This window comes from Myotis daubentonii, chromosome 1 (assembly GCF_963259705.1).
Source record: "Myotis daubentonii chromosome 1, mMyoDau2.1, whole genome shotgun sequence".
In the NCBI taxonomy this organism is placed as follows: domain Eukaryota; kingdom Metazoa; phylum Chordata; class Mammalia; order Chiroptera; family Vespertilionidae; genus Myotis; species Myotis daubentonii.
In genome coordinates this window covers 231,314,859-231,342,790 of record NC_081840.1, presented here as the reverse complement: position 1 = coordinate 231,342,790, position 27,932 = coordinate 231,314,859, and the positions used below count along the sequence as shown (strand labels likewise).

Below are 27,932 nucleotides of genomic sequence, written 5' to 3'. Positions count from 1 at the left end.
CTGTGGAAGAGCCACACTCAAGGGGCCAAAGAGCCACATGTGGCTCGCGAGCTGCAGTTTGCCAACCACTGGGTTAGAGCATCATCCCGTGCACTAAAACACTGCCAGTCCATTCCTAGTCAGGGTGCATATGGAAGGCAACTGATCAATGTTTCTCTCTCACATAGATGTTTCTCTCTCTCTTAAAAGCAATAAAAATATATCCTCGCCCTAGCTGGTTTGGCTCAGTGGACAGAGCATCAGCCTGTGGACTGAAGGGTCCCAGGTTCGATTCCAGTCAAGGGCACATACCTGGGTTGTGGGCTCCATCCCCAGTGGGGGGCGAGCAGGAAGCAGCCAATCAATGATTCTCTCTCATCATTGATGTTTCTATCTCTCCTCTCCCATCCTCTCTGAAATCAATAAAAGTATATTAAAAAAAAAACATATCCTGAGCCAGCCAGTGTGAATCAGTGGTTGAGCACTGACCTATGAACCAAGAGGTCACTGGTTCAAATCCCAGTCAGGGCACATGCCCAGGTTGTGGACTTGACCCCCAGCAGGGTGTGCAGGAGGCAGCTGATTAGAGATGTTTCTTAAGGATGTTTCTGACTCTCCCTCTCCCCTCCTCTCTCTAAAATCAGTAATATTTTTAAAAATATATGTATATATCTTTGGGTAAAGATTTTTTTAAAAAAAGAAATAATATAAACCAAGGAAAAAGTCACACATGAAAATATCCTGGAGAGCATAACAAAAAATACAATCAAGAGTAAGATAAATATCCAGCAATAAGAAGTATATTATATTGTTGTTGGAATATTATTTCATGAAATATAACTTAGCCACTAAAAAGAATAAAGATATATATTAACAAGATGTTCTATATGTTAAATGGAGAAAAGGATATAACATTTTTGTGTATACTCTAATTGCAATGATACATATAAAAGAACACATTATATAAATGCCATAAAGAAAAATATAATAATGTTTATGTTACAGTGGTAAGATAACGAGTAGATAATTTTTCTAAGGTTTGTTTGAGTCAAGATGTTATACTTGTAAACTTTTAAACACCCCTTTTCAGAAATGAAATAGAAACGTACTTCATCAGATGCAGATCGAAGACACTGGACAGCAGCCTGTTTTTTCATCTCTTCCAGAGTGAGATCCGAGCACTTCTTCTTACTCTTTCCCCATTTCTTGTAAGCTCCTTTTTCCCAGCCCAGGAAGATGTCATTCTCCTAAAGGAAGATTGGACAAGTTTCAATGACCAAGCATAAATAACAAGTTCCATACACTCTTTCGCACATACACCCCCTACTAAACACATTACCTCGTAAACTGGTGCACACTAACCAAGTGACCACAGGACACTGTCAAACAGAACACTGCAGGATGATCCACTGGTTTGGAATCTACTCCTGAGATTACTGATTACTTATGGTTTATTATTTATTATCTTACTAAATCTGACCCACATATTTATAGCAAATGCTAATAAACAACTCAGACATCCTATATAATAAAAGGCTAATATGCAAATTGTCCCCTCGACCAGGAGTTCAACCAGGGGGCGAAGCCAGCTTGCCAACTGCCCACAGCCCCTCCCCGCAACCGGCCTCACCCCCGATTGGCCCCCCCACCCCAATAAGGGCAGGCTGGCCAGATCCCACCCATGCACAAATTCATGCGCCGGGCCTCTAGTTTGTATATAAATTCAAGTATTACTTATATTTTAGTATGAGTCCAAAACTATATACACAATTCAGTGTCCTCTCTTCTATACTTCCCCTCTTCAATAGTGAGTGCTCAGGATTTAACAGTTAAATGATTAAATCCTTATGTCTATATCTTGTAGTCTAAAAAAACAAAAAACAGAGCCCTGGCAGGTGTACTCAGTGATTAGAGCATCGCCTGAGGTCTGAAGGGTCTCAGATTTGATTCCTGGTCAAAGCATGTGCTTGAGTTGTGGGTCCAATCCCAGGCCAGGTTGTGTGCAGGAGGCAACTATTTGAAGTGTCTTTCTCATATTGATGTTATTTTCTCTCCCTCCCTCCCTCCCTCCTTTCACTCTCTCTAAAAATCAATGGGAAAAAATATATCCTCGGTTGAGGATTAACAAACAAACCAACAAAAAAGATACAAAATATTTTGTTAGTATTTGAAGTATATTTCCCCCTCTATTTTTATGCCCATTATAAGAATCTGAAGAAAATCTGAAAAGTAGGAAGAAAGCAGGCAAATCACCCATGACCTACCGCCAGTGAACACTACAACAATCTGGTCTGCTTCATCTGGTCTTTTTCTTATGCTTTAAAACACAGTTGAATTCACACTACTTGTATAATTTTGCATTTGATTTAACTTATTATAGTGTGAACATTACCCCCATGTTACTACGAATTCTTTGGGGCTACATAATATTCCAAAATATTAGGTTTACTTAGCTATTTCCTTAGACTGGGACTGTCAAAATTTAATATTTTTAATCGATTTGCTTTGTTTTGTCTTTTGTTGTTGATGTTGTTAATCCTCACCTGAGGATATTTTACCACATATTTTTAGAGAGAGTGTAAGGGGTAAGGGAGGGAGGGGAGGAGGGAAGAAGAGAGGGGGCAGAGGGAGGGAGGGGAAGAGAGGTGGGGGAACAGACATCAATGTGAAAGAGACACACAGATTGGCTGCCTCCCCCATGCGCCCAACCAGGGGTGGGGATCGAACTGGCAACCTAGGTACGTGCCCTTGACCAGGATTCAAACTCTCCACCCTCTGGTTTTCAGGCCGATGCTCTAACCACTGAGAAACAGCAGCCAGGGCTGTTCTGTCTTTTAAAAGGCTTTACTTGATAAATTATGAGTAAAACCAGTGGAGAGACAAAGGAAAATGAGATTAGAGAGACAGACAATGTCAAAATTAAGAAAATTATCTAGAAGAGTACTTGGCCTCCAGTGGGCCCTGAGGAAATAGATATGTATGATTGAGATGGAATAAAGGAAAAGCATCAGAATAATTCATTCAAAAGATCTTTAAGATCAAATAATACGCCATCAACTGTCTAAACCAGTTTGTACTTGAAACAATACAATCTCCTTTTATGCCACCAGATAAGAGTGCAAGAAGGTCCCTCCTCCCTCCACACTCACCAGAATTAGCAACCTTTTACTTAATTTCTTAGGCATGTTTGCAGATTTAATGACCTGAAAAACATCTTTTCTGGCTGAGTGGTGTCTATTGCATTTTCCAAGGGAAAATGTGTGTGATGGCCAAGGAAGAACTCTCAGTATATTTCCACTATCTGAGTGTTTGGCGGGGCTACACCTGAAACCTGCGATTCTTATCAATGATATCTTCTGGAGATAGGGCTTGGCCTTCGACAGGCACAGAGGACTGAACCATAACAATGGAGATTCAACGCTTCTTAAGGCATGGGAACTGTTAGTTTTCTCTGTTGTTCACAGTACATAAAATATGGTGGGGAAGTTATTTGTGTAATTATTCAAAGCAGGACTCCTTTCTGTTTGAGCTCTGAGATTGGCTTTCTCTTTACTGAGTCTTATAACCATACTAGAGGCTTAATGCACGAAATTCGTGCAAGAGTAGGCCTTCCTTCCCCGGGCTGCCGGCTTTCCTCCAGCACCTGGGACCTGCGCTTCCCTCGTAGCCTCAGCTCTGTCAGGTCTAGTTAGCATATTATGCTTTTATTATTATAGATTTCTCTACTGAAGCTATATTATAGTCCAGCAGAGGTAGCACACATTCAAAGGTCCTAATAGTTTTTTAACAAAATATTTTTATTGATTTCAGGAGGAAGGAAGAGGGAGAGAGAGAGAGAAACATCAACGATGAGAATCACTGATCGACTACCACCTGCACTCCCCCCACTGGGAATGGAGCCTGGCTGGGCTCCTAATAAAGTTTCATTACACAGACAGAGAGACTTTCAAAATTCACATGGACATGCAGTCAGTTCTTCTGGAGGGCAGCCTGACAATACAGGCCAAACATCTTAAACATGTATGTATTTTTAAAAAATCTTTATTGCTGAGAGTATTACAGATGTTCCCCTTCCCCCTCCCCATTCCTCCTCTACACCCGGTTCCCGCCCCATCCCAAACCTTCCCCACCCTACTGTCTGTGTCCATAGGTAATGTATATATGCATGTAAGATCTTCGGTTAATTTTTTCCAACCCCTCCACCCCGCTTCCCTCTGAGATTTGTTAGTCTGTTCCATGTTTCCATGCCTCTGATTCTATTTTATTATTCAGTTTATTTTGTTCATTAGATTTTTTGTTAGTTTATTTTGATTTTTAGATTCAATTGTTGATAGATATGTTTACTGCAACTTTATTGTTCATATCTTTTAATCTATTTTTTTCTCCTCCTTCTCCATCTCCTTCTTCTTAAAGAGTACCCATCAACATTTCATGTAATACTGGTTTGGTGGCGATGAACTCCTTTAGCTTTTTCTTGTCTATGAAGCTCTTTATCTGACCCTCATTTCTAAATGATAGCTTTGCTGGGTAGAGTAATCTTGGTTGCAGGTCCTTGCTATTCATCACTGTGAGTATTTCTTGCCACTCCCTTCTGTGGCACCAGGGATTACAGGAATGCACACAAGCTAGTCCCTGCCTGCCAGAGCCCCACGGTCCAGTGTGGAATAAACACCTGGGAGCAAACAACTATGCATGGTTGCTGCTGCTAGAAAGGTTTGTGGAAAGCACTAAGAAAACAAAAAAGCCACGTTTTTCCTTGGCCTGGTTGGTGAGCAAGGCTTCCTGCAGAGGGAAGGGTCACTGAAGCGGAGTCTTAAAGAGACAACAGAAGTTGGAACTGGAATGAGGGGAGTAACAGGCAGAAGTAATGAGCTGAAGCTAGGGCTAGTGCACATTTTCTCCAAAGGCAAAACAGCAAACACTTTAAGCTTCACAGGTCAAGAGGATAAATCAAGGGGATAATGAAGTACTTTTACCAAAAAGAGAGAGAACATAAAATTTCACATTTATTGATAGAATTCAAAATATAATTCAGTACATTTTTTTTAACACTGGTCTGCTAATGAGAAGAATGGAATTCTTTTTGGGGTAAATAACAGTTGCTTAATAAGGGCTCCAATTTAGTGTTCTCTATCATCAAAATCAATTACAAATGTTCATTTGTTAATGCTCATCCTATATAATAAAAGGGTGATATGCAAATTGACCCTAACAGCAGAACGACTGCGACTGGTCACTATGACACACACTGACCACCAGGGGGCAGACGCTGAATGCAGGAGGTGGCCCCTGGTGGTCAGTGCACTCCCAGAGGGGGAACTGTGCTCAGCCACAAGCCAGGCTGACAGCTGCCAGTACAGCGGTGGTGGTGGGAGCCTCTCCTGCCTCCTCGGCAGCGCTAAGGATGTCTGACAGCAGCTTAGGCCTGCTCCCCCCTGGCAAGTGGACATCCCCCGAGGGCTCCCGGGCTGCCAGAGGGATGTCTGACTGCCAGCTTAGGCCTGATCCCCCCCCAGGGAGCAGGCCTAAGCCAGCAGGTGGTCATCCTCCAAGGGGTCCCTGACTGCAAGAGGGCACAGGCCAGGCTGAGGGAGCCCCCCAAGTGTACAAATTTTTGTGCACTGGGCCTCTAGTTTTTTAAACAATAGCTTTATTGACATATACTTCATACACTATCAAATTTACTCTTTTAAGTGTGTACTCAGTGGTTTTTAGAATAATTCACAGGGTTGTGCAACAATCACCACTACCTAAGTTTAGAGCATTTTCACGGTCCCACAAGGAAACCCTGCACCCACTAGCAGTCACTTCCCATTCCTCTCCTGAGTTGCTGGTCGCTACAAATCTGCTGTCTCTATGTCTATTCTGGACATGTCATGTCAATGGATCATACAATATATGTCCTTTTGTGTCTGGCTTCTTTCACTTAGTGATGTTTTGAAGGCTCATCCATGTTGTGGCCTGTGTCAGTACTTCATTTCCTTTTATGACTGAACTAGAGGCGCAGTGCACAAAATTCTTGCACAGGTACGGTCCCTAGTCCTGGCCGGCAATCAGGGTCAATCTGTGGGGCGATCAGGGGGCCCTGCTAGCACCCGCCTTGGCTGGCCTGGCACCAGCTCCACGCCCACCCCCCCACCACTACTACCTTCTGTCGCCTTTCTCTGTGGGGCGACTGGTGGGGCCCCCACTGGCACCCGCCTTGGCTGGTCTGGGGCCTGCAGGCTGGGGGCAGCTCCTGTGTCTGCCCCCTGGTGGTCAGTGCATGTCATAGTGACTGGTCGTTCCACTGTTTGGTCAATTTGCATATTAGGCTTTTATTATATAGGACTAGAGGCCCGGTGCACAAAAATTTGTGCACTCGGGGGGGTCCCTCAGCCCGGCCTGTGCCCTCTCACAGTCTGGGACCCCTCGGGAGATAACGACCTGCTGGCTTAGGCCTGCTCCCGGGTGGCAGAGGGCAGGCCCCATCCCTAGGTGCAGCCCCTGGTCAGGCTCAGAGCAGGGCTGATTGGGGAGTTGGGGCGCCGCCCCATCATGCACAGAGCAGGGCGGATCGGGAGGTTGCGATGCCACCCTCAGTCACGCTCAGGGTAGGGCCGATTGGGGGGTTGGGGCACTGCCCTGTCACACTCAAGGCAGGGTCGATGGGCAGGTTGTGGCGCCACCCCGTCACGCACAGAGCAGGGCCCATCAGGGGGTTGGGGAGCTCCCCCCTGTCACGCACAGAGAAGGGCGGATGGGGGTTGGGGCGCCGCCCTCTATCACCCACAGAGCAGGGCCGATCAGGGGGTTGGGGCGCCGCCACTGTCACACTCAGGGCAGGGCCGATGGGGAGGTTATGGTTCTACCCCATCACACACAGAGCAGGGCCCGTGGAGGGGGGGTTGGGGCGCCGCCCGCTATCACCCACCGAGCAGGGCCGATCTGGGGGTTGGGGCGCCGCACCCTGTCACACACAGAGCCGCAGGGCGATCAGGGGGTTTGGGCGCTGCCCCCTGTCACACTGATCCTGGTGCCAGGAGGCTTCTCAGCTCCGCTGATCCCGGTGCTGGGAGGCATATTACCCTTTTACTATATAGGATAGAGGCCTGGTGCACGGGCGGGGGCCGGCTGGTTTGCCCTGAAGGGTGTCCTGGATCAGGGTGTGCTGGGGTCCAACCCCAGCAGGTCCACGGGTCTCCAAAGGTGTGGACGGAGTCGGCAAAGAAGGAATGACACAGAGACAGCGTTCAGTTGATCAACAGCCTAGCCAGGATCTCTAGCCAAGTTCTGGTCAGGATCTCCAGCGAAGTTCTGGTTAGGATCTCCAGCCAGGTTCTGTGTCCATGTTCTCTTGCTAGGTTCTCCAGCAAGGGTGGGGGTCCCCACTGGGGTGCCTGGCCAGCCTGGTTGAGGGGATGATGGCTGTTTGCAGCTGGTCACACACCCTTCAGGGTGGGGGTCCCCACTGGGGTGCCTGGCCAGTCTGGGTGAGGGGCTGAGGGCTGTTTTCAGGCTGGCGGGTGACTGAAGCTCCCAACTGCTCCTTTTTTTTTTTTCTTTTTTCTTTTTTTTATTCTGGGCCAGCTTTAGCTCTGGCTCCAGCTCTGAGGCCTCTGCTGCTGAAAGCAGGTATCTGGTTTGTTTGGGTTCTATAATCGAAACACTGTATCAACTCCAGCTCTGAGATCCTGGCGGGCTGAAATCAGGTTTCTGGGGTTTTGTGTAGCTTTTATATTTGTAACAATGTTTCAAACTGCAAGCTCAGAGGCCGGCAAGGCAGGCGGGGAACGTTGGTTTCCTCCGTCACTGAAGCAAGCAAGCCTCATGATAGCTTCAAGTTGCCTGGCTGCCGGCTGCCATCTTGGCTGGCAGTTAATTTGCGTATCTCACCAATTAGCCAATGGGAAGGGTAGCGGTCGTATGCTAATTATCATGTTTCTCTTTGATTAGATAGGATAATATTCCATTGCATGGATGTAGCACATTTGTTTATCCACTCATCCACTGATGGACATTTGGGCTGTGCCCTCCTCTTGGATATCATGAATAATACTGCATAAATATTCATATACAAGTTTTTGTATGGATATCTACTTTCAATGTATTTCATCTTTGAAAATGTCTTCACACACATATACTGCCAAGTTACTAATATTAGCCCCCGGCACGAGTTTCACTGAACACAGTATTCTTGGAAGGCATTGATAAAATTCTGTTGGGTTCTTCTCTGGATAGTTGCCTTTCAGCATGTCACTGTATTGCAGAGGCACCATTACCACGCGGAAGTCGGGGGATACATCTCAACGGAAGTTACACAGGTTCTGAGACGCGGACGCTGCCTTCGCCCTGTGCCAAGGCGTGAACATGCGACTGGAATGGCAGTTGGAGCTTGAGCAACACACTGCTGCAGGTCTGTGTGGGAACGCGGGTTCTGCTTCGTTTTAACTTTTTATCTTTAACTTTTGATAGAATAGAAATGTATAATGGCACTTATTTGTGATTCAAACAATGTTGTCTGTTAGAATTACTTTACTACATTATGAATTCTGTGTATAAGTGCTATTTTACCTTGTAATTTTAGGTTGGCTTCATTAAGAAACATCAAGTTTATAGCAAAATCTACACAAAAAATAGATATACTTTTCTGCATTCTGCTCTTTCCACTTACTATATTTGAGAGCTCCTTTACTCTACTTTTTTCTGGCTTCATGTACTGTGTGAATGTATTATCATTTTATTTAACCAGTAACATTGTACTAATAAACAGATCTTTAAAAAAAACACAGTATTGTTTAAAAGGTCCATGTGTTTCTATTTCACTGTGTTCAGTCTCTTGTGCTGTACTCATTAAAACATATACATACAATTAGACATGTGCCAAATGTTTACCAAGTAAACTCAGTAAAATCAAGTATGACTTTTCAAAGTCACCATCTTAAAGACAGAGCACAATTACTAAGTACCAAGACTTCGAAGATATGGCTGAAGAACTTCTCCACAGGAGGAGCTGCGGTACTCTTTCAGACATTGCTGTAAGGTAACGTAAGGCTACAGTCTTGATTGACTTCCCCTGCTTCTTCTATCAAAAAGGAAACTGGGAACAGGAGGAAGAAAAGGAACACGGCATTCTGGAATACAGCTGGTACAGTGACGTCAGTGACGTCTGCTGTTCGCCACTCAGCATCCACCCCCGCCTCCCACACCTTCCTGCCACCAGCGTCCTGAAAACCTAAAACCATGATGTGTTTGAATGGGATTAATAACACTCCATCTTCCGGTCCCAACTGGCTTAATACAAATCAGTGTGTTTCATCCCTTTAATTCAAGATTGGCACAGAGAGAGGCATGTGACCAATCAGAAATAAGCAAAAAAATAAATTTAAAAGTTTTATTGCTGGGAATGTAGGGAACACATCCTTCAGAAAGTGTGGGGGAGGGGGCGGGGCGGGGGGGGGAGGAGTATGCTGTCCTCATTGTCATTTGCCCTCTATCCCCAGGGAGCTGGCTGCAAAACCCACTGACAGAGGGAGGCAGACAGAGGTGTGGGGCACAAGCCCAGAGGCACCTGAAGCTCCGACTAGAACCAGCTGGGCCAGCCCTACTTTGGAACTTTTAGTTTTGAGACTTTTTGCCCCAGCTTAAGCCAATTCACTCTATCCAGCAACGCTGTCATTTGGAATCGAAGGACATATAAAGAGCTTCCCAAACAAGAAAAAGCTAAAGGAGTTCATTACCACCAAACCAGTATTACATAAAATGTTGAAGGGTGTTCTTTAAGGAGAGGAAGAGGAAGAAGAAGAAGGGGTAAGAAATAAAAAATATGAAAAATAAAACGGCAATAAATACATACCTATGAACAAATGAATTTAAAAACCAAAATAAAAGAAAAAGCAGAACAGAAACAGACTCACAGACACAGAGAGCAGACTGATGGCTGCCACATGGAGGGAGTTGGGGCTGGTGGAAAGGGAGACGGGGTTAAGCAGCACAAATTGGTAGTTACAGAATGTCATGGGACGTAAAGCACAGCATAGGAACACAGTAATAGCTATGCATGCTGTCAGATGGGCACTGGATTTATTGCAATGATCAGTTAGTAGGTTACTAGTATATAATGGCTAATCACTGGGGTGTACACCTGAAAATAATATAATATTGTATGTCAAGTATAATTGAAAAATAATTTTAAAAAGAAGACACTATAAATAGTGAAAAGGAAATCCACAAAATGGGAGAAAGTATCTGCATATTATATCTGATAATGGGTTAATATCCGGAATATATAGAGAACTCCTAAATCTCAACAACAGAAAAACAGCAACCAGATTTTAAAAATGGGCAAAGACTTAAAAAGACAGTTTTCCAAAGAAAATATACAAAGGCCAATAAACACACGAAAAGATGCTCAATATCACTAATCATTAGGAAAAATGAAAATCAAAACTATAGAGACACCACTTCACCCCAATCAGAACAAGTGCTGGCAAGGATAGGAAGGAATGGGAGCCCCATGCACCATCGGTGGAAATATACATGGAGCAATGCTGGCAGTTCCTCAAAGAATTAATTAGAAGTAGAATTGCCGCCGAAACCGGTTTGGTTCAGTGGATGGAGCGTCGGCCTGCGGACTGAAGGGTCCCGGGTTCGATTCCAGTCAAGGGCATGTACCTGGGTTGCGGGCATATCCCCAGTGGGAGATGTGCAGGAGGCAGCTGATCGATGTTTCTCTCTCATCGATGTTTCTAACTCTCTATCTCTCTCCCTTCCTCTCTGTAAAAAATCAATAAAATATATTAAAAAAAAAAAAAAAAGTAGAATTGCCACATAATCTAGCAGTTCCACTACCGGGTATATACCCCCAAAACTGAAAACAGGGTCTCAGAATTTGTACACCAAGCATGTCTAACTGAAAGGCTAACAAGGGCCAAATAAGCAAGTTTTAAATGTATGTGGGCTGCAAAAACCAAAAGCTTCAACTTTCATAGAAACATAGGTTTATTTTGATAGAGACATGCTGAATTCAAAGGGCTGAAATAAATGAGTCATCATTAACATAAAATAATAGGACATTTAATAAAAATTAATATTTTTATTGAACATTAACTTACCAGACACTGAATAACTGCACAAATTAATAAGCCTAACACAAATAAACCTATTTTTCTTGTTCTCTGAAAGTGAAATATTTCCTGTTGTGCACACCAAACAAGTCAGTCCAAGACTAATGACGTGGCCATCGCTGCTAAAATATTCACTGCTGGTATTAGTGGAGAGAAATGGTGCGCCTGCGTATAAGGCGCGTAAGGGAAATGAAGGCAACACGATTATAGTCATCAGTCATTAGCGAACGGTGTAGTTCACTATTACTAATTATGTATAACAGGATATTGTAAAAGTTAAGTTATGAAATTTTTATTAAAATATTTCTTACATACCATTATATTGGCTGGGCCGCAAAAATATTTGTTGTGGGCCACATGTGGCCCGCGCTGCGAGTTTGACATGCCTGTTGCACACTATGTTCACAGCAGCATTATTTACAAAAGAATAGCTAAAACAGAGAAGAAACCCCAATGTCCACTGATGGATGGATAGATAAGCAAAATGTGGCATATCCATACAATGGAATAAAATTCAGCCTTAAAAAGGAAAGATACTGTGACACATGCTACAATATGGGTGAACCTTACCACTCAGTGAAATAAGCCAGCCACAAAAAGATAAATCCTGTATGATTCCACTGATAGGAGGAACAGAGAGTGGTCAAAATCATAAAGACAGGAAGTATAATAGTGATGGCCAGAAGCAAGGGAAGAAGACGGTAGGAAATTTGTTTAATGGAGACGTTTTTTTATATTTACAAGATGAAAAGAGTTATGGGGATGGATGGTAGTGATGGTTTCACAACATTTATGAATGTATTTAATACCACTACACTGCACATTTAAAAATGGTTAAGATGGCCCGGCCAGTGTTGCTCAGTGGTTAAGCATTGACCTATGAACCAGGTCATGGTTCAATGCCTGGCCAGGGTACATGCCCGGGTTGTGGGCTCCCCAGTGTGGGGTGTGCAGGGGGCAGCGAATCCATGATTCTCTCTCATCATTGATGTTTCTATCTCTCTCTCCCTCTCACTTCTCTGAAATCAATAAAAATGTATTTATAAAAATAACTGGTAGATAGCCGAAACCGGTTTGGCTCAGTGGATAGAGCGTCGGCCTGCGGACTGAAGGGTCCCAGGTTCGATTCCGGTCAAGGGCATGTACCAGGGTTGCGGGCACATCCCCAATAGGAGATGTGCAGGAGGCAGCTGATCGATGTTTCTCTCTCATCGATGTTTCTAACTCTCTCTCTCTCTCCCTTCCTCCCTGTAAAAAATCAATAAAATATATTAAAAAAATAAACAAATAAATAACTGGTGGATAATCCATCAAAGAAAAAATGAGTAAGTTTTAACTTCATTAAAATACAAACTGCTCTTTGAACAACAATGTCAAGTGGATTAGAAGAAAAGCCACAGGCTGGGGAAAAACATTTGCAAAAGGCACATCTGATAAAAGACCGTTATCCAAAATATACAAAAAAACTCTTAAACACTCAGCAATAAGAAAACAACCTACACTGACCTCAGCAGACACGTCAGTAAAGCAGATTCAGAGATGACCTGAGCTGGGAAGACAGCGCCGCATGTCAGCAGGGAACTGCTCAGGAGGACAGTGCAACACCACTGCACACCTCCCAGAATGGCCAGAATCCGGGCCACTGACAGCACCGGGCGCCGAGGACGCGGGGCAGCAGGAGGGCTCTCCGTGTGGCAGTCGGGGCTTGCAGCAGGGCGTGGAGCGGGCAGCTTCCCATGGGCGCCTCTGCGAGTGAAGGCTCCAGGTCAAGCAGCCACTGAACCAGCCTCACCCCCTTGAAACTGCAGGTTTTTACACCAATAAATGCACCAGAAGTTACTAACAGTGTGACCCCAGGCAGGTGACTTAGCCACTATCCACCTAGCAACTGGGGATGACGATGAGGGCTGACTGCGTCCCTGTGCACGGGAATGAGCGCACACTCCCGGCCGGCACACAGCGCGCGACACACACACACACACACACACACAGTCATTTTACGATTCCCCCTTTTCAGCTGGACCAGACCGAGCCACGGGGTCTGTCATAATCACAGGCTCCTGTGCGTGACGCCTTCCCGATGTGAGAACACTGCCATAAAAGACTAAAGAAATGTTTTAATAAACTCTCGATGGGGGTCTGAGTCAGGGAAAAAGGAAAACTAAGGCTCTGGGTTACAAGGAGGGTGACAGGAGCCCTCTTCCTCTCGGGCCGGGGCACCCTCAGCCCAGCACAGCCTCCCACAGGGAGCGGACGTCCACCCTTATGGTCTCACTAGCTTCCCTTTTAGCCATCCTATCTAATAAAAGAGAAACATGGTAATTAGCATACGACTGCTACCCTTCCCATTGGCTAATCAGGGCGATATGCAAATTAACTGCCAGCCAAGATGGCGGCCAGCAGCCAGGCAGCTGGAAGCGAACATGAGGCTTGCTTGCTTTAGTGACGGAGGACTCCAACGTTCCCTGCCTGCCGCTGCTGGCTTCTGAGCTGCAACTCTAAGCAACTATGTTACAAATATAGAAGCTAAACAAAAGCCCAGAAACCTGCTTTAGTCGCCGGACTTCAGCCAGCAGGATCGCAACATTGTTTTAAATACAGAAGGTAAACAAAGGCCAGAAATCTGCTTTCAGCAGCGGAGGCCTAAGAGCTGGAGCCTCAGAGCTAAAGCTGGCCCAGAATAAAAAAAAAAAAAAAAGGAAAAAAGGAGCGGTTGGGAGCTTCAGTCAACCGCCAGCCGGAAAACAGCCCTCAGCCCCTCACCCAGACTTGCCAGGCACCCCAGTGGGGACCCCCACCCTGATCCAGGACACCCTTCAGGGCAAACCAGCCGGCCCCAACCCGTGCACCAGGCCTCTATATAGTAAAAGAGTAATATGCCTCCCAGCACCAGGATCAGCGTGACAGGGGGCAGTGCCCAAACCCCCTGATCGCCCTGCAGTTCTGTGTGTGACAGGGGGCGGGGCCACAACCTCCCTATCCGCCCTGCTCTGTTCGTGACAGGGGAAGGCGCCCCAACCCTCTGATCAGCCCTGCTCTGTGCCTGATGGGGGGAGCTCCCCAACCCCCTGATTGCCCTGCAGCTCTGTGTGTGACAGGGTGCGGCGCCCCAACACCCTGATCGGCCCTGCTGTGTGTGACGGGATAGAGCCATAACCTCCCCATCGGCCCTGCCCTGAGTGTGACAGGGTGTGGCACCCCAACCCCCTGATCAGCCCTGCTCTGTGTGTGACAGGGGGTGGTGCCAAAACTCCCCTATCGGCCCTATTCTGTGAGTGACAGGGGGGAGCTCCCCAACCCCCTGATGGGCCCTGCTCTGTGCGTGACAGGGTACAGAGCCCCAACCCCCTGATGGGCCCTGCTCTGTGCGTGACAGGGGTTGGCGCCACAACCTCCCCATCGACCCTGCCTTGAGTGTGACGGGGGGTGGTGCCCCAACCCCCCAATCAGCCCTACCCTGAGTGTGACTGAGGGTGGCATCGCAACCTCCCGATCCGCCCTGCTCTGTGCATGACAGGGGCGGTGCCCCAACTCCCCAATCGGCCCTGCTCTGAGCCTGACCAGGGGCTGCACCTAGGGATTGGGCCTGCCCTCTGCCACCCGGGAGCAGGCCTAAGCCAGCAGGTCGTTATCTCCCAAGGGGTCCCAGACTGCGAGAGGGCACAGGCCGGGCTGAGGGACCCCCCCCCCCCGCGTGCACAAATTTTTGTGCACCGGGCCTCTAGTCCTAATAATAAAGAACCAATATGCTACTTAGACCTCACGGTGGAACGGCCTTCTGGAACACCCAGAAGTGGGGGACGGGCCATGAGGCAGCAGGCTGCGAGGGCCGAGCCCCTGGCACGAACTGCATGCATCGGCCTCTAGTGTTTAAGTAAGACGACACAACGTTTGTAAACAAGGGAACACGGGTATGTTTGAGGAGCACAGGGCCAGGCTCTGGCCAGTCCCTGGGACGCAGCGGCCGGTCATTCGCGTGTGCTCTGTGGGGCACCACTCGGATTCACCTGTGAGCTCAACGACACAGGGCTTCCCGCCTCTACCACCATGCGCTCCCCAACGTGCCTTCACAAGCGCTCGTAGGGCCTCCACCAACAATTATTTGCTCTATATGAGAACAAACAAGAACAAAACTCTCTGGTATAAAAGTGGGCACGTCAAAAAATAAAAAAAAATAAAAGTGGGCACATCATATGGGGGGCGGGGGGGAAGTGCCTGCCGGGGGTGGGGGGATGGGGGTGGGGGGAGCGTACACACTGGCGGTCCCTATGCGATGGCACCTGGTTTATAAAGATGAAGACCTAGCAGGAGAGCGCCATCCACGTCATGTGGTGGGAGAGCTGTTAGAAAACCCACTGTTCTGCAACCACCGAGGGAGGTGGGATCCCTAATGGAGGGTGAGGCTCAGTCCCCGGGCCGCTGGGGGAGGCGGGCCTGCCAAGGAGGGGAGCGCTGGGAGCAGCTCCAGCCTCAGCAACGCTCCTGCATGAGGGGTAAGTTGACCGCAAACGGGGACCCAGAGTAAGGGGGACTCCACAAAATGTCAGTCATCAGCGACAAAGGAAGGAGGAGGAACCGGTCAGCTTAGAGGAGGTTAAGGAGAGGGGCCCTGAGGTATGCGTCTCACACTGGATCCTAGATGAGGGGAAAATGACAACAAAGGACACGGTTGGTGTCAGAATAAACAAGTCATCTTTTCTGTCCAAGAAGGGAGTGTAGGCAGCCACCACGTTGGCTCACATCATTTCGGTTCCAGTGACTTGGCAGCTCCCCTTAGAAAAGGCAAAGGTCAGCCCCTCCCTCTACATTAGCCAATCACCAAGACTGGGAGCCTAAGCTCCAATGCAGAGTGAGGGACAGACCACTGCCCAGAATAAAGCGTGCGGCTCAGTGTGCTGCTGCCGCTCTGCTGGTGCGCCTGCTGCAGGAGTAACGGTGCTGCCTGCTGTCTGGCTCCCGAGAATACTTTGTGCTCTACCGGGACCCCCGATTGGGGGGCTCGCCTTATTTCTAACATTATTTCTAACACTGGGACAACTGATGAAAACTGACCATTGACGGGATATCAGATAACAATGTGGTGATGTTGATTTTCTTGTATTTTATCATTGTACTAAGGCTGAGAGAAAGTCCAATTGTAAGGAAAATATGCTTATTTAGGATAAGTGGGCTTCCAGCAAAGGAGAGAAAGACAGCAAAAGCGGAAAACGTTAGCTGACTGACTGAAGACTATTCTCCCAATGTCTGAAATTTTCTCACAAGTTTAATTTTTTAAAAAAAAGAACATGTGATTTATGCCCATAAGACGCTTATCTCCTGGGAAAGACAATACATGTAATAACTATAATGAAGAGCTCTGCAGTAGAAATATGACCAAGTTTGAAAGATGACATTGTTTTCATTAGGCGTTGTCAGAAAAGGGTTCATAGAGAAAGGTGACTTGGGCCTTACAGAATGCATTTAACAGTGGTTCTCAACCTTCCTAATGCTGCGACCCTTTAATACAGTTCCTCAGTTGTGGTGACCCCCAACCATAAAATTATTTTCGTTGCTACTTCATAACTGTAATTTGGCTACTGTTATGCATCGTAATGTAAATATCCGATATGCTATATGTTTTCCGATGGTTGTGACCCACAGGTTGAGAACCGCTGCATTAGAAAGTAGTTAATATTTCATTTTAAAAATGACAGCTAGTGAATTCCTGATTATCTGAGAATACATTTACTGGAGGATGGCAATCATGACCAAAAGAGAAAAGAAAAAAGAATGTGCGGAGGTAAAGCTACTGTGACACAGCAGAAGGCGGTTGTTCTCTAGAATTATAGTCATCAGCTGCCGGGGTCCAACCCCAGCAGGTCCAGGGGTCCCCAAAGGTGTGGACGGAGTCGGCGAAGAAGGAAGGACACGGAGACAGCGTTCAGTTGATCAGCAGCCTAGCCAGGATCTCCAGCCAGGATCTCCAGCCAAGTTCTGGTCTGGATCTCCAGAGAGGTTCTGCTTCGGATCTCCAGCCAGGTTCTGTGGCCATGTTCCCTCGCTAGGTTCTCCAGCCAGGTTCTGTCCAGGTTCTCCAGCCAGGTTCAGTCACCAGGTTCTAGTCAGGTTCTCTTGCCAATTTCTGTAGTCAGGTTCAGTCCAGGATCTTTTGCCATGTTCTCTCCAGCGAAGTTCTTCTGTCTGTAGGGTCTGTGTAGGTTCTGTCTTCTTGGCTCTCTTCTAAGTTCTGTCTCTTGCTGTCTTGTTACATCTGTATTTATACCAGTTGATTCAATCCTATCAATCTCTATTACAAAGGTTAGGGTGTTTCTTATCTCCATTCCAGGGAGTAAAGATTATGTAGCTTAAGCATGATTGTTCATAGTTAAAGTGATTAATTACCAGCCTGGCACTTAGTTGAGGGGTTTTATTCCCTCCCTAACTTCAGGGGAAATTCCCTACCTGGGGAAACAACCTTTCTCAGAGAGGAGACCTTGGTTAAAACAAATAGTGCCAAGAAGGTGAGCAAACATTTTAAGAACAATATGCCATATATGCCAGGTCCTTTGAAACAGCAAGGATGGACCGGCTCCCGGCAATCAGCCACCGCCACTGGACTTGCAGCCCTGCTCAGAGGTTTGCCTCAGTTACTCAGCCCCACCAGAACCCCGTCCGATCAGCCTCACTTTCTACCTAACCATCCTGGGCGGCTGAGACCAAAGTCATGTTCAAAGTCTGTTTCTCAGAACTCAGGAGCTCTTTGAGGGTTTAACTAAGATGGGAAAAACAATAGATTAACAGGGCAGGTGAGGCCAGTAGTTGAAGTAATGGCCTTAATATTGGCCATTTTCAAGTTCAGGTTCAACTAATTCAAGAACTGGGTGTGTGGGTGGGGGAAGATGTGATGAAAGGAGCACCCAAAAGTGGAGTCACCTGTGTGGCCGGTGTGTCTCAGTGCCTGAGCATCAACCCTGAACCCAATTGAGGCACATGTCCAGGTGTGGCTCAATCCCCAGTGGGGGCAGGCAGGAGGCAGCAAACTGATGTTTCTCTCTCTATCCCTCTCCTCTAAAATCAATAAAAACATTTTAAAACAAAAACAAAACAAACAAAAGTGGAGTCATCTGACCGCCAGCTGAGGGTCTCGGCCCCCGAAGCCTGACCGAGACCAGGAAAGGTGGCACCCTTCCTTGTCCACAAGAGTTGGTGAACATGATTGGTAGCTGGGTCTGAATCACAGGTGAGCTAAGGCCCTTCCCTTCTCATCCTCCTGCTAGAGATTTCCCTTGGCTCCTCGACCTCTCTTTTTGGAGAAACAATGAGCACATCATCCCCTTCAGTCATGGCAAAGTAATGGAGGTGTTGACTGCCTCTTAGGTCATCTCTAATTAAAACAAGGATCACTTGCATTTGACCTTCCCCATCAGCATGGGACCTGGCACTCTGGCCCTGGGCTAAGTTGAAGAGGTGTTTAGGGGTCTTTTACTTCCCTGTGGGTTCCCTTTGTAACTCCAGAATGTCCTATTTCTTAAAGACGAACCAGAACCCTGGAGGGAGGAGCAAACACAAACGGGCCCCGAGAGCAGCGCTGACCTCTGATGTCAAGCCCCCACTAAGAAAACTGGAGGACTCACAGACACATCTCATCAGAGATGTGTTCAACTATAATCTTAAAAGTAGGCCTATGTTTTATGCCCTTTTTAATAAAGTACATAAATACTTTGTGCTAACAAATTTATTAGCTATTTATTAAATATTTTAGACTGATATTAATATACTAGAGGCCCAGTGCACAAAAATTTGTGCACTCGGGGGGGAGGGGGGGTCCCTCAGCCTGGCCTGTACCCTCTAGCAGTCTGGGACCCCTCAGGAGATAACGACCTGCTGGCTTAGGCCTGCTCCCGGGTGGCAGAGGGCAGGCCCAATCCCTAGGTGCAGCCCCTGGTCGGGCTCAGAGCAGGGCCGATTGGGGAGTTGGGGCGCCGTCCCCTGTCACACTCAAGGCAGGGTCGATGGGGAGGTTGTGGAGCAACCCCCTGTCACACACAGAGCAGGGCCAATACGGGGCTTGGGGTGCTGCCCCCTGTCACACACAGAGCAGGGCCCATCAGGGGGGTTGGGGCTCTGTACCCTGTCACGCACAGAGCAGGGCCCATCAGGGGGTTTGGGTGCTGCCCTCTATCACCCACAGAGCAGGGCGGATCAGGGGGTTGGAGTGCCGCCACTCTCACACTCAGGGCAGGGCTGATGGGGAGGTTATGGCTCTACCCCGTCACACACAGAGCAGGGCCGGGGGCGGGGGGGTTGGGGCGCCGCACCCTGTCACACACAGAGCAGGGCCCGTGGGGGGGGGAGCTCCCCCCTATCAGGCACAGAGCAGGGTGGATAGGGAGGTTGTGGCCCCGCCCCCTGTCACACACAGAGCCGCAGGGCGATCAGGGGGTTTGGGTGCTGCCCCCTGTCACACTCAAGGCAGGGTCGATGGGGAGGTTGAGGCGCCACCCCCTGTCACGCACAGAGCAGGGCCAATCAGGAGGTTGGGGCGCTGCCCTCTGTCACGCACAGAGCAGGGCCAATCAGGGGTTTGGGGTGCCTTCCCCTGTCAGGAACAGAGCAGGGCCGATAGGGAGGTTGTGGCCCCGCCCCCTGTCACACACAGAGCCGCAGGGTGATCAGGGGGTTTGGGTGCTGCCCCCTGTCACGCTGATCCCGGTGCCAGGAGGCATATTACCCTTTTACTATATTGGGTAGAGGCCTGGTGTACGGGTGGGGCCGGCTGGTTTGCCCTGAAGGGTGTCCTGGATCAGGGTGGGGGTCCCCACTGGGGTGCCTGGCCAGTCTGGGTGAGGGGCTGAGGGCTGTTTTCAGGCTGGGGGTGACTGAAGCTCCCAACCGCTCCTTTTTTCCTTTTTTTTTTTTTTTTTTTTATTCTGGTCGGCTTTAGCTTGAGGCTTGGCTCCAGCTCTTAGGCCTCCGGCTGAAAGTAGGTTTCTGGCCTTTGCTTACAATGTTGCGAATCTGCTGGCTGAAGTTGGGCGTATTTGTTACAATGTTTCTTAAACTGCCAGCTCAGAGGCCTGCAGCCGCAGGCGGGGAACTTGGAGTCCTCCGTCACTGAGGCAACCAAGCCTCATGTTAGTTTCAAGCTGCCTGGCTGCCGGCCGCCATCTTGGCTGACAGTTAATTTGCATATCTCGCTGATTAGCCAATGAAAAGGGTATCGGTCGTACGCCAATTACCATGTTTCTCTTTTATTAGATAGGACTAGAGGCCTGGTGCATAAAATTCATGCACTGGGAGAGGGGGAAGGGGTGTCCCTCAGCCTGGCCTGCGCCCTTTTGCAATCTGGGACCTCTTGGGGGATGTCCACCTGCTGGCTTAGGCCCGATCCCCCTGGGTATTGGCCTTAAGCCGGCAGTCAGACATCCCTCTTGCAGTCTGGGACCCCTCATGCCTTACCACCTGCCTGCACAGAGGTGGGAGAGGCTCCCGCCACTGCTGCTGCACTCACCAGCTATAAGCCCAGCTTCTGGCTGAGCAGCACTCCCCCTGTGGAGCACACTGACCATCAGGGGGCAGCTCCTGTGTTGAGTGTCTGCCCCCTGGTGGTCAGTGCACATCATAGCGACCGGTCATTCTGCCATTCGGTTGATTTGCATATTAGGGTTTTATTATATAGGGTAATTCCAAGAGTACATGATTTCTGAGTTAAGAGAAATAGCCTCCTCATTTCTGGAAATAAAAATTTTTCATGTTTATAGATTTAACATTTTACTTTGAAGTATAGTTTACATTTACTGGAAAGATAATGGAAAATTATAGAACCTTGGTATCCTTATATGAAATTTTGACCAAAATAACACATTTCTCATTATCCTATAATAAAAGGGTAATATGCAAATTGTCCCCTTGACCAGAAGTTTGACAGGAGTTCGACTGGAGTTCAACCTGCCAACCATGCACGGCCCCTCCCCCTGGCCGGCCATCCCCCCCTCCCCGATTGGGGATGGGGCCAGCCAGACCCTACCCGTGCACGAATTTGTGCTCCGGGCCTCTAATTAAGTTATAAGGCAATCCCCTGGAAACTGTTTGACCTAATTCTTCCCAGCCAAGGCGGCAGGCACCGGCAAATGTGGTGTGTCCAGCTGGGAAGGGTGAGGAGCCCAGCAGGGACACAGGTCAAGCAACTGAAACCCTGTGTCTGAGGGACTGAGGCTCTTCTGTGTTAATAACATGGTTTAAAACAACAGAAACTGCCCACCAAACACTGTGTTTTGTGTGACATGTGTATGCAGAAGTCACCCAGAGCCCGTGCCTGCTGGTGGTGACTCCAACTCCCTCTGGGCCGACTGCCCTCTCAGGAGCTCCCCCGGGAAACTGAGACTGATGAGTTTTTTCTCAAGAACCTGGATTTGGTTGCTTCCTCACTTTAAGCTCAGCACTTAACATCAAACAATATGTGGTAACGGCCAATTCGCCAGGTGAAACACAGGGACTATGGCAAAGTCATGTGCTTTAGCAAACTAGGTCCGCTGACCTGGGACCACACTTGGATGGATAAGCAGCCGCACACCATTCTTGCAGGTAAAGCGCGGCCCACACTGTGGAGAGCGAGGCAGATGACTGAGGCAGTGACTGGCATGTCCGGACGAGCTGCAACCACACTGGAGCAGGCCCTCAGAGGCCGCAGGTCGTCGGACTAGGCTCCAGGCTGAAGTCCAGGGCCACACCAGTCACACCCGCTCCAGAGTATGAGAGCGCCCTTTGAAGAGAAATACCGGGGTGCAAACCGCCATGGATTTCCATACGACACTCAGAGGGGCACGTACCTGTTCCTGCAGGTCGTAGTCATAGCTGTCATGCAGCAGGAGACTGAGGACATACCGCGTGTAGATCATGGCATCGATGCCACATTTCTCCAGCTCCTGTCCCAGCCAGGTCTGCACTGGACCCAGAGCATGCAGCAGAGACATTTCAGAGACAGATACGGGGCCTGGGTCAGAGCCAGAGGAGCTTTCAGGTGGGACACCATCCACAACTGCACAGACAGGGCGCATGAATTCAGGTGGCAGGCTTCCTTAGGGTGCAAAGCATTTTCCGTGGCTGACGTGCTGTTGGTGTCGGAGGGGTTTCACTCCGGGAGCAGGGAGAGAGGCGGGGCCTGGAGGGTGAGCATGGGTCTTGCTGGCATCAGCGTCTAGCCCAGAACTCCCCCCTGCAGGCAGAGCCAGGGCGGCAGCATCCCGGCAGCACACAGGCAGGTGGGCTGCTCTCCTAATTCCCCATGGAGGCCGAAGGTGAGTCTGCGGCAGAACCTACAAGAACGAGAGAGAGAAAGGTAGGCGTTATATAGAGATAGAAATGAAGTTACTGATCTTTTGAAAATATCCAAATGAACTGTTCCTCTTTATTGAAATACTTTTGGTATCTTAGAACACTGATTTTTTTGTTACTATAACCTTTGACATTTAAGCTAAACGACATTATAAACTTAAAAATTTTTAATATCTTTTAAAAGAAAGGAAAACTCAAATTTATATTCTTGTGCTTGTGCTCCATTAGACTCATTCTTATTTTGGTATTTCAAGAACTAGTCAAATTCTGTTCATATGCAATGCTGAAAGAATTCACCTGGTAACAAATCACTAGTCATTTTTAAGTATAACAAGAACTGAGCAGCTGAATAGTAATGTCACTGAAATACTGGTAAAAAGAATTAGTCCTTTAAATTTAAATTTTACCACAAATAACCCATTATTTTGTATGGCTAAAGAATTTGGATTTGCTTGTCACTTATTTCATAAAAACTAAAGTGAGCCTGGCCAGCATCTTTTATAAAGCGTAATCTCTCTCTGACATGGCACATACAGATTATCTGTGGGAGGTTTTCTCAATTTACTTGTGTGACAACACAACTAATCAAAGAGAACCAGATAGCAAACATTATACCTCAGGCTCTCCGGCCCAAATATAAAATGTGGGTTAAAATCCACAGGATCAGGCACCTGCCCCGCTGGCTTGGCTCAGTAGCTGAGCATCAACCCAGGAATCGGCAGGTCACAGTTCAATTCCTGATCAGGGCACATGCCTGGATTGCAGGCTCGATCCCAGTGATTCTCTCATCACTGATGTTTCCATCTCTCTCTCCCTCTCTGAAATCAACAAAAAAATATACATATTTTAAAAAGGATACACGTAATTTCCCCACCCTAACACTGTTAGTATTTTGGCGTGGGTATTATTGTTTTTTCCTTTGTATAGAACTTAAATTTTATTATTTCAACATGTAGAATAATAATATTTTACATTCTGCTTTTTTCACCTAACATTAGGTCTTCCCAACGCTGTTCTCATGGCACTAACATGGCAGCCACAAGTCACGTGGTGCTACGTGATTAAGTGAAAAGTCAGCTCGTTGGGCACACTCGCCACAGTTCAAGTGCTCAGCAGCCGGCTCCATCGTGGCGCAAGGCCATGCTGCGCTGCCCCGTCACCCTCGGCTCCGACGCCGCCCATTCCCACACTCGCCAGCACTGGCTCTGCCTCTCCAGCAATTGCCCAGCGGGCTGAGCAGAGTCCTTAGCCTTTTCAGCAGAGTTCCCGCCCCTCCTGTGCCTGTGGCTGCTCCACACGCTCCCTTTACTCCCAGAGCTGGGATGCTCGCCACCGCTACGCTGAGCTAACCATGTGCCCAAAGGAACTGTTTGGGGAATTGGGAAACATCTACCCTTATGTCTGACAGGTCTCAAATTTCAACAGGTCAAGTTTCATCACAGAGTGTAATCACGGAAGGGTCTATGACGAAGTCAGACTGTGCAGAACAGCAAGCACAGCTGAAGCTTACTGCAAAGTAAGAAGAAAATTCAGAATAACCAGGACGAGGGCCAGAGGACAAAATCTGGAAAAGTTATTTAGTCAAAACAGGGTAGGTTATGCTGCAGAAACAAACCACCCCCAAATCGCAGTAGCTTGCTTAACACAAAGGCCTTTATCCTGCTCATGCTACATCGTCCTGGGTTGGCAGGATGCTCAGTGTGACCACTCAGTGCAATCACCCTGGGAGACAAGATGGCAGCACGGCCCCAACTTTGAACCCTGCCAGCCCAGGAGCCAGAGAACAAGATCTGTCCAAAGCGTGCGCTGGAGCCCCCGGAAGTGAGCCACTCACAGCTCTCCAGTCAAGCCAGTCTCCCGGCCGCCCTTCCTCAAGGCGTGGAACACACACTCTCACCTATGCCCACCGCTGTGGAGAGAAGAGGGAAGGACAGGGCAGGTGTCAGAGCTCTAAGGACTGCTTCCGTGACCGGAAACAACTCTGCAGGTCACACTGCTGCAACCATCACCCTGGCCACCTTCGATGGACATGCGAGCACAGGTGAACTAAACACTGCGAAAGAAACACTAATCCACACAAAAGCTGGAGTAATATGTCCAGAAAGGTTTGAAGGCATGAAAACTGCTAACACATTCAGACCCAATAGCAGCGGAGTCGCTGCCTGCCCCCCTCCTCTAGGGAGCTTCTCTGACAACCGAGGCCACGCGGCTCTCCCATCACCCTCTGCTTCCCACGCCCTCCACGCACACATTCTCCAGCTGCCTCCTGCGTGGGCTCCTTCACGCTGAGGCTCACGTTCTTTAGGGCCGCACTGTGACATATTCCATGCACCAGTCAGCAGAAGGCTTAGGCCCTGGCAGGTGATCAAAACTAAGTCAAACTAAATCCTTCCTCATCTAAAGGGGGGGAATAAATTCTGGGAAATAAAACAGTATTTCTAATACTGGGGGGGGGGGGGGGGGGACGGGACGACGGGACGGGACGGCGCCGATGACTCAACTCCTTCCCCCACACACAGGTACTGGAGGCTCGTGTGCCCCAGGCACTGGGCATGTGACCTGCATGACGACCCTTGGGGTTTTCCTACTGTTTGCCACCCTAGGTGGGTGGGCTTTGGTCTTCATCCTTAGGGAACCAACTTGTACTTCTTTCCCCTGAAACCTGCCTTCCCTCTGATCTAGTAAGGGACTCCTGCAGGTCATGCCTTTCATTCGGTATTTTAAATGTCGGTATTTTAAATGGCGCTGTCTCACCATACATTTCCCAATGAACTTGCTGAAGTGCTCAGTATGCAAGGGTATGCATTACCTTTTCATAACTCTTCAATTTGGGTGTCCTCAGAATTTTTGCACCAAGAAAAGCCTTTGAAGCATAAAGGTAAAAGACATAAAATATAAATAGAAGAACACAGAAAAGAGAACTTGGAAAGCAAATGCTTGAAATACTAAGATTCTACTACTTCTCACCAAGATCCTAAATAATATTTGCCAGGCAAACCAGAGCTGCACACACAGGACAAGGTAGTTACACGCAATCCTCGCCGGGTATTTTCTGATCTCAGCACATTAATGTGGAACCAAGGTACTGCTTATTCTCTTTGGAAGGTAGCCTGACTCAGAGCCAATCTATAGCCAGAAAAGAAAATCATAGAGACTCTACAACCTAAACTGAAACTATCACAGAAGATAGGACCAAGCCCTAGCCGGTTTGGCTCAGTGGATAGAGCCTCAGCCTGTGGACTGAAAGGTCCCAGGTTTGACTGCGGTCAAGGGCATGTACCTTGGTTGCGGGCACATTCCCAGTAGGGGGTGTGCAGGAGGCAGCTGGTTGATGTTTTTCTCTCATCGATGTTCCTAATTCTCTATCCCTCTTCCTTCCTCTCTGTAAAAAATCAATAAAATGTTTTGTTTTTTTTAAAAGAAGAAGATAGGACCAAGTGCTGAAAGCTGACCATGGACACCTGTTTAGCCTAGGCATCTGAAATGGCAATCAGACCTACAGCCCCAGCCCCATCTAGAAGTGTATCAAGTCCTAGGAAATGAACAAGGCTTCTTTTCAAGATAATGGCATAACTAAAACTAGTGTGGGACATAAGTACTTTCTATGCAAACAGAACTGTATAAACATTAAGAAATTCCATTTTCACTAGCTAGGTTATCAGAAATCAACTGATTATTGTATATTCCCCAGCGGCCATTAAAATGTGGAACTGTTCCATAGATAACACTGCTACTTGACAGTAACAGGAATTTGTGGGAAGCTGCCTGTTGTCTTCTCCAGCAGAGAGGTGTGGACAAGGAGCCCAGAATGCTGGTGACCTTTGAGCCCTGGCAAAGGTCAGAGCTATGCACCCACTGTTTAGTGGAGACAATGATAGCTGAAGCAACTTCCCCATCAGATAGTCATGTAAATCCTTACTGATAAGATTGTCTGTTACTGGAATTGCCTAAGGGTTATAGGTGGACCCCAAACTGAATAAAAGGATGGCGAGGCCTGAGCACAGGTGGAGTCCTTCCTCTTGCACTGGTCTCCCGCCTGGCCCCCCAATTTCCAAATTATTATTTCTTGTTTTGTCTCTGTCATTTGTGCGCGGCCCCTTCTCCAGAGCCCGAACCCTGAACCACGTGGGACGTGGGTCTTCACAGAATTAGCAAATTACAGGCAGAGAGTATTAGTAGACCTGGTTAACCTCTCTGTTTAAAAGATAAGAAAGAACCAAGACAGAATGATAATAATCTAGGTGAAAGCACTCGGTTCTACATAGAATCCTAAGTACTTGCTGGGGTCCCCAAAGGTGTGGACGGAGTCAGCGAAGAAGGAATGACACGGAGACAGCGTTCAGTTGATCAGCAGCCTAGCCAGGATCTCTATAGCCAAGTTCTGGTCAGGATCTCCAGCAAAGTTCTGTTCAGGATCTCCAGCCAGGTTCTGTGTCCACGTTCTCTTGCTAGGTTCTCCAGGTTCTCCAGCCAGGTTCTGTCCAGGATCTTCAGCCAGGTTCAGTCACCAGGTTCTAGTTAGGTTCTCTTGCCATGTTCTATCCAGGTTCTGTAGCCAGGTTCTGTCTCTAGGTTCTGTGGCCAGTTTCTGTCCAGGATCTTTTGCCATGTTCTCTCGCTAGGTTCTGTCTCCAGTTTCTGTCCAGGATCTTTTGCCATGTTCTCTCCAGCGAAGTTCTTCTGTCTCTAGGTTCTGTGTAGGTTCTGTGTCTAGGTTCTGTGTCCTGTTGTCTTGTTACATCTGTGTTTATACCAGTTGATTCCAATCCTATCAATCTCTATTCCAAAGGTTAGGGCGTTTCTTATCTCCATTCCAGGGGGTAAAGATTATGTAGCTTAAGCATGATTGTTCGTAGTTAAAGTGATTAATTACCCGCCTGGCACTTAGTTAAGGGGTTTTATTCCCTCCCTAACTTCAGGGGAAAATCCCTACCTGGGGAAACAACCTTTCTCAGAGAGGTGACCTTGGTTAAAACACATAGTGCCAAGAAGGTGAGCAAACATATTAAGAACAGTATGCCATATATGCCAGGTCCCTTGAAACAGCAAGCATGGACCGGCCCCCGGCAAGTACTAAGCATGTTACTGCCCAAAGTCTTGAGCCCTGTGCTCTGAGGCTTAGAAAAGTTTACTGATGGAGAAGGCGCCAACTGAGAAGCTGGAAGACCTATTTCTCAAATCCCTTTGAAGAAAGTAGAGTTCAGGCTTCTTTCCAGCAAGGGAAGGGGAAAGGGAGGGACAAGAGGTGATGGACAATGGAAGACACCAGCAGGGTCTGAGGAAGAGGGTTCCTGGTCTGCTGACTAGCTGCTGTGAGTCCTGTCACGAGGTCCCGCAAATCTCTGATAAACACACGCTTCCTTAACCTTCTCGGAGAGGCTCTTTCTGACAAGGGGCTGTTTCTAGAAGAGCCGAGCCAAGAGCAGAGCCTCTGGGGATGAGCATGTCCATATGCAAGACCGAGCAGAGCGTTCAGCACGAAGGCCAGGGGCCCACACAGGCTGACCAAGGCCACGTCAGAGGCCAAGCATTTCG

At 47.9% G+C, this 27,932-nt stretch overlaps 1 protein-coding gene across 7 annotated transcripts in view; it reads right to left on the bottom strand.

Moving 5' to 3' along the window:
- Window positions 1-27,932, bottom strand: part of KIAA0232 (KIAA0232 ortholog) — a 72,264-nt gene that overhangs the window by 29,472 nt on the left and 14,860 nt on the right. For 6 of the 7 annotated variants that reach the window (XR_009450071.1, XR_009450070.1, XM_059676105.1 and 3 more), the window contains exons 2-3: window positions 21,893-22,378; window positions 1,089-1,226 (exon numbers count right to left, since the gene is read on the bottom strand). Coding sequence is in view for 5 of the 7 variants with exons in the window: in XM_059676105.1 (XP_059532088.1) it covers window positions 1,089-1,226; window positions 21,893-22,120 (366 nt within the window). In the remaining 2 variants the exon portion in view is untranslated. Of the gene's footprint in view, window positions 1-1,088; window positions 1,227-21,892; window positions 22,379-23,012; window positions 23,246-27,932 lie in introns of those variants that run through there. The other variant, XM_059676115.1, reaches the window with a different exon arrangement.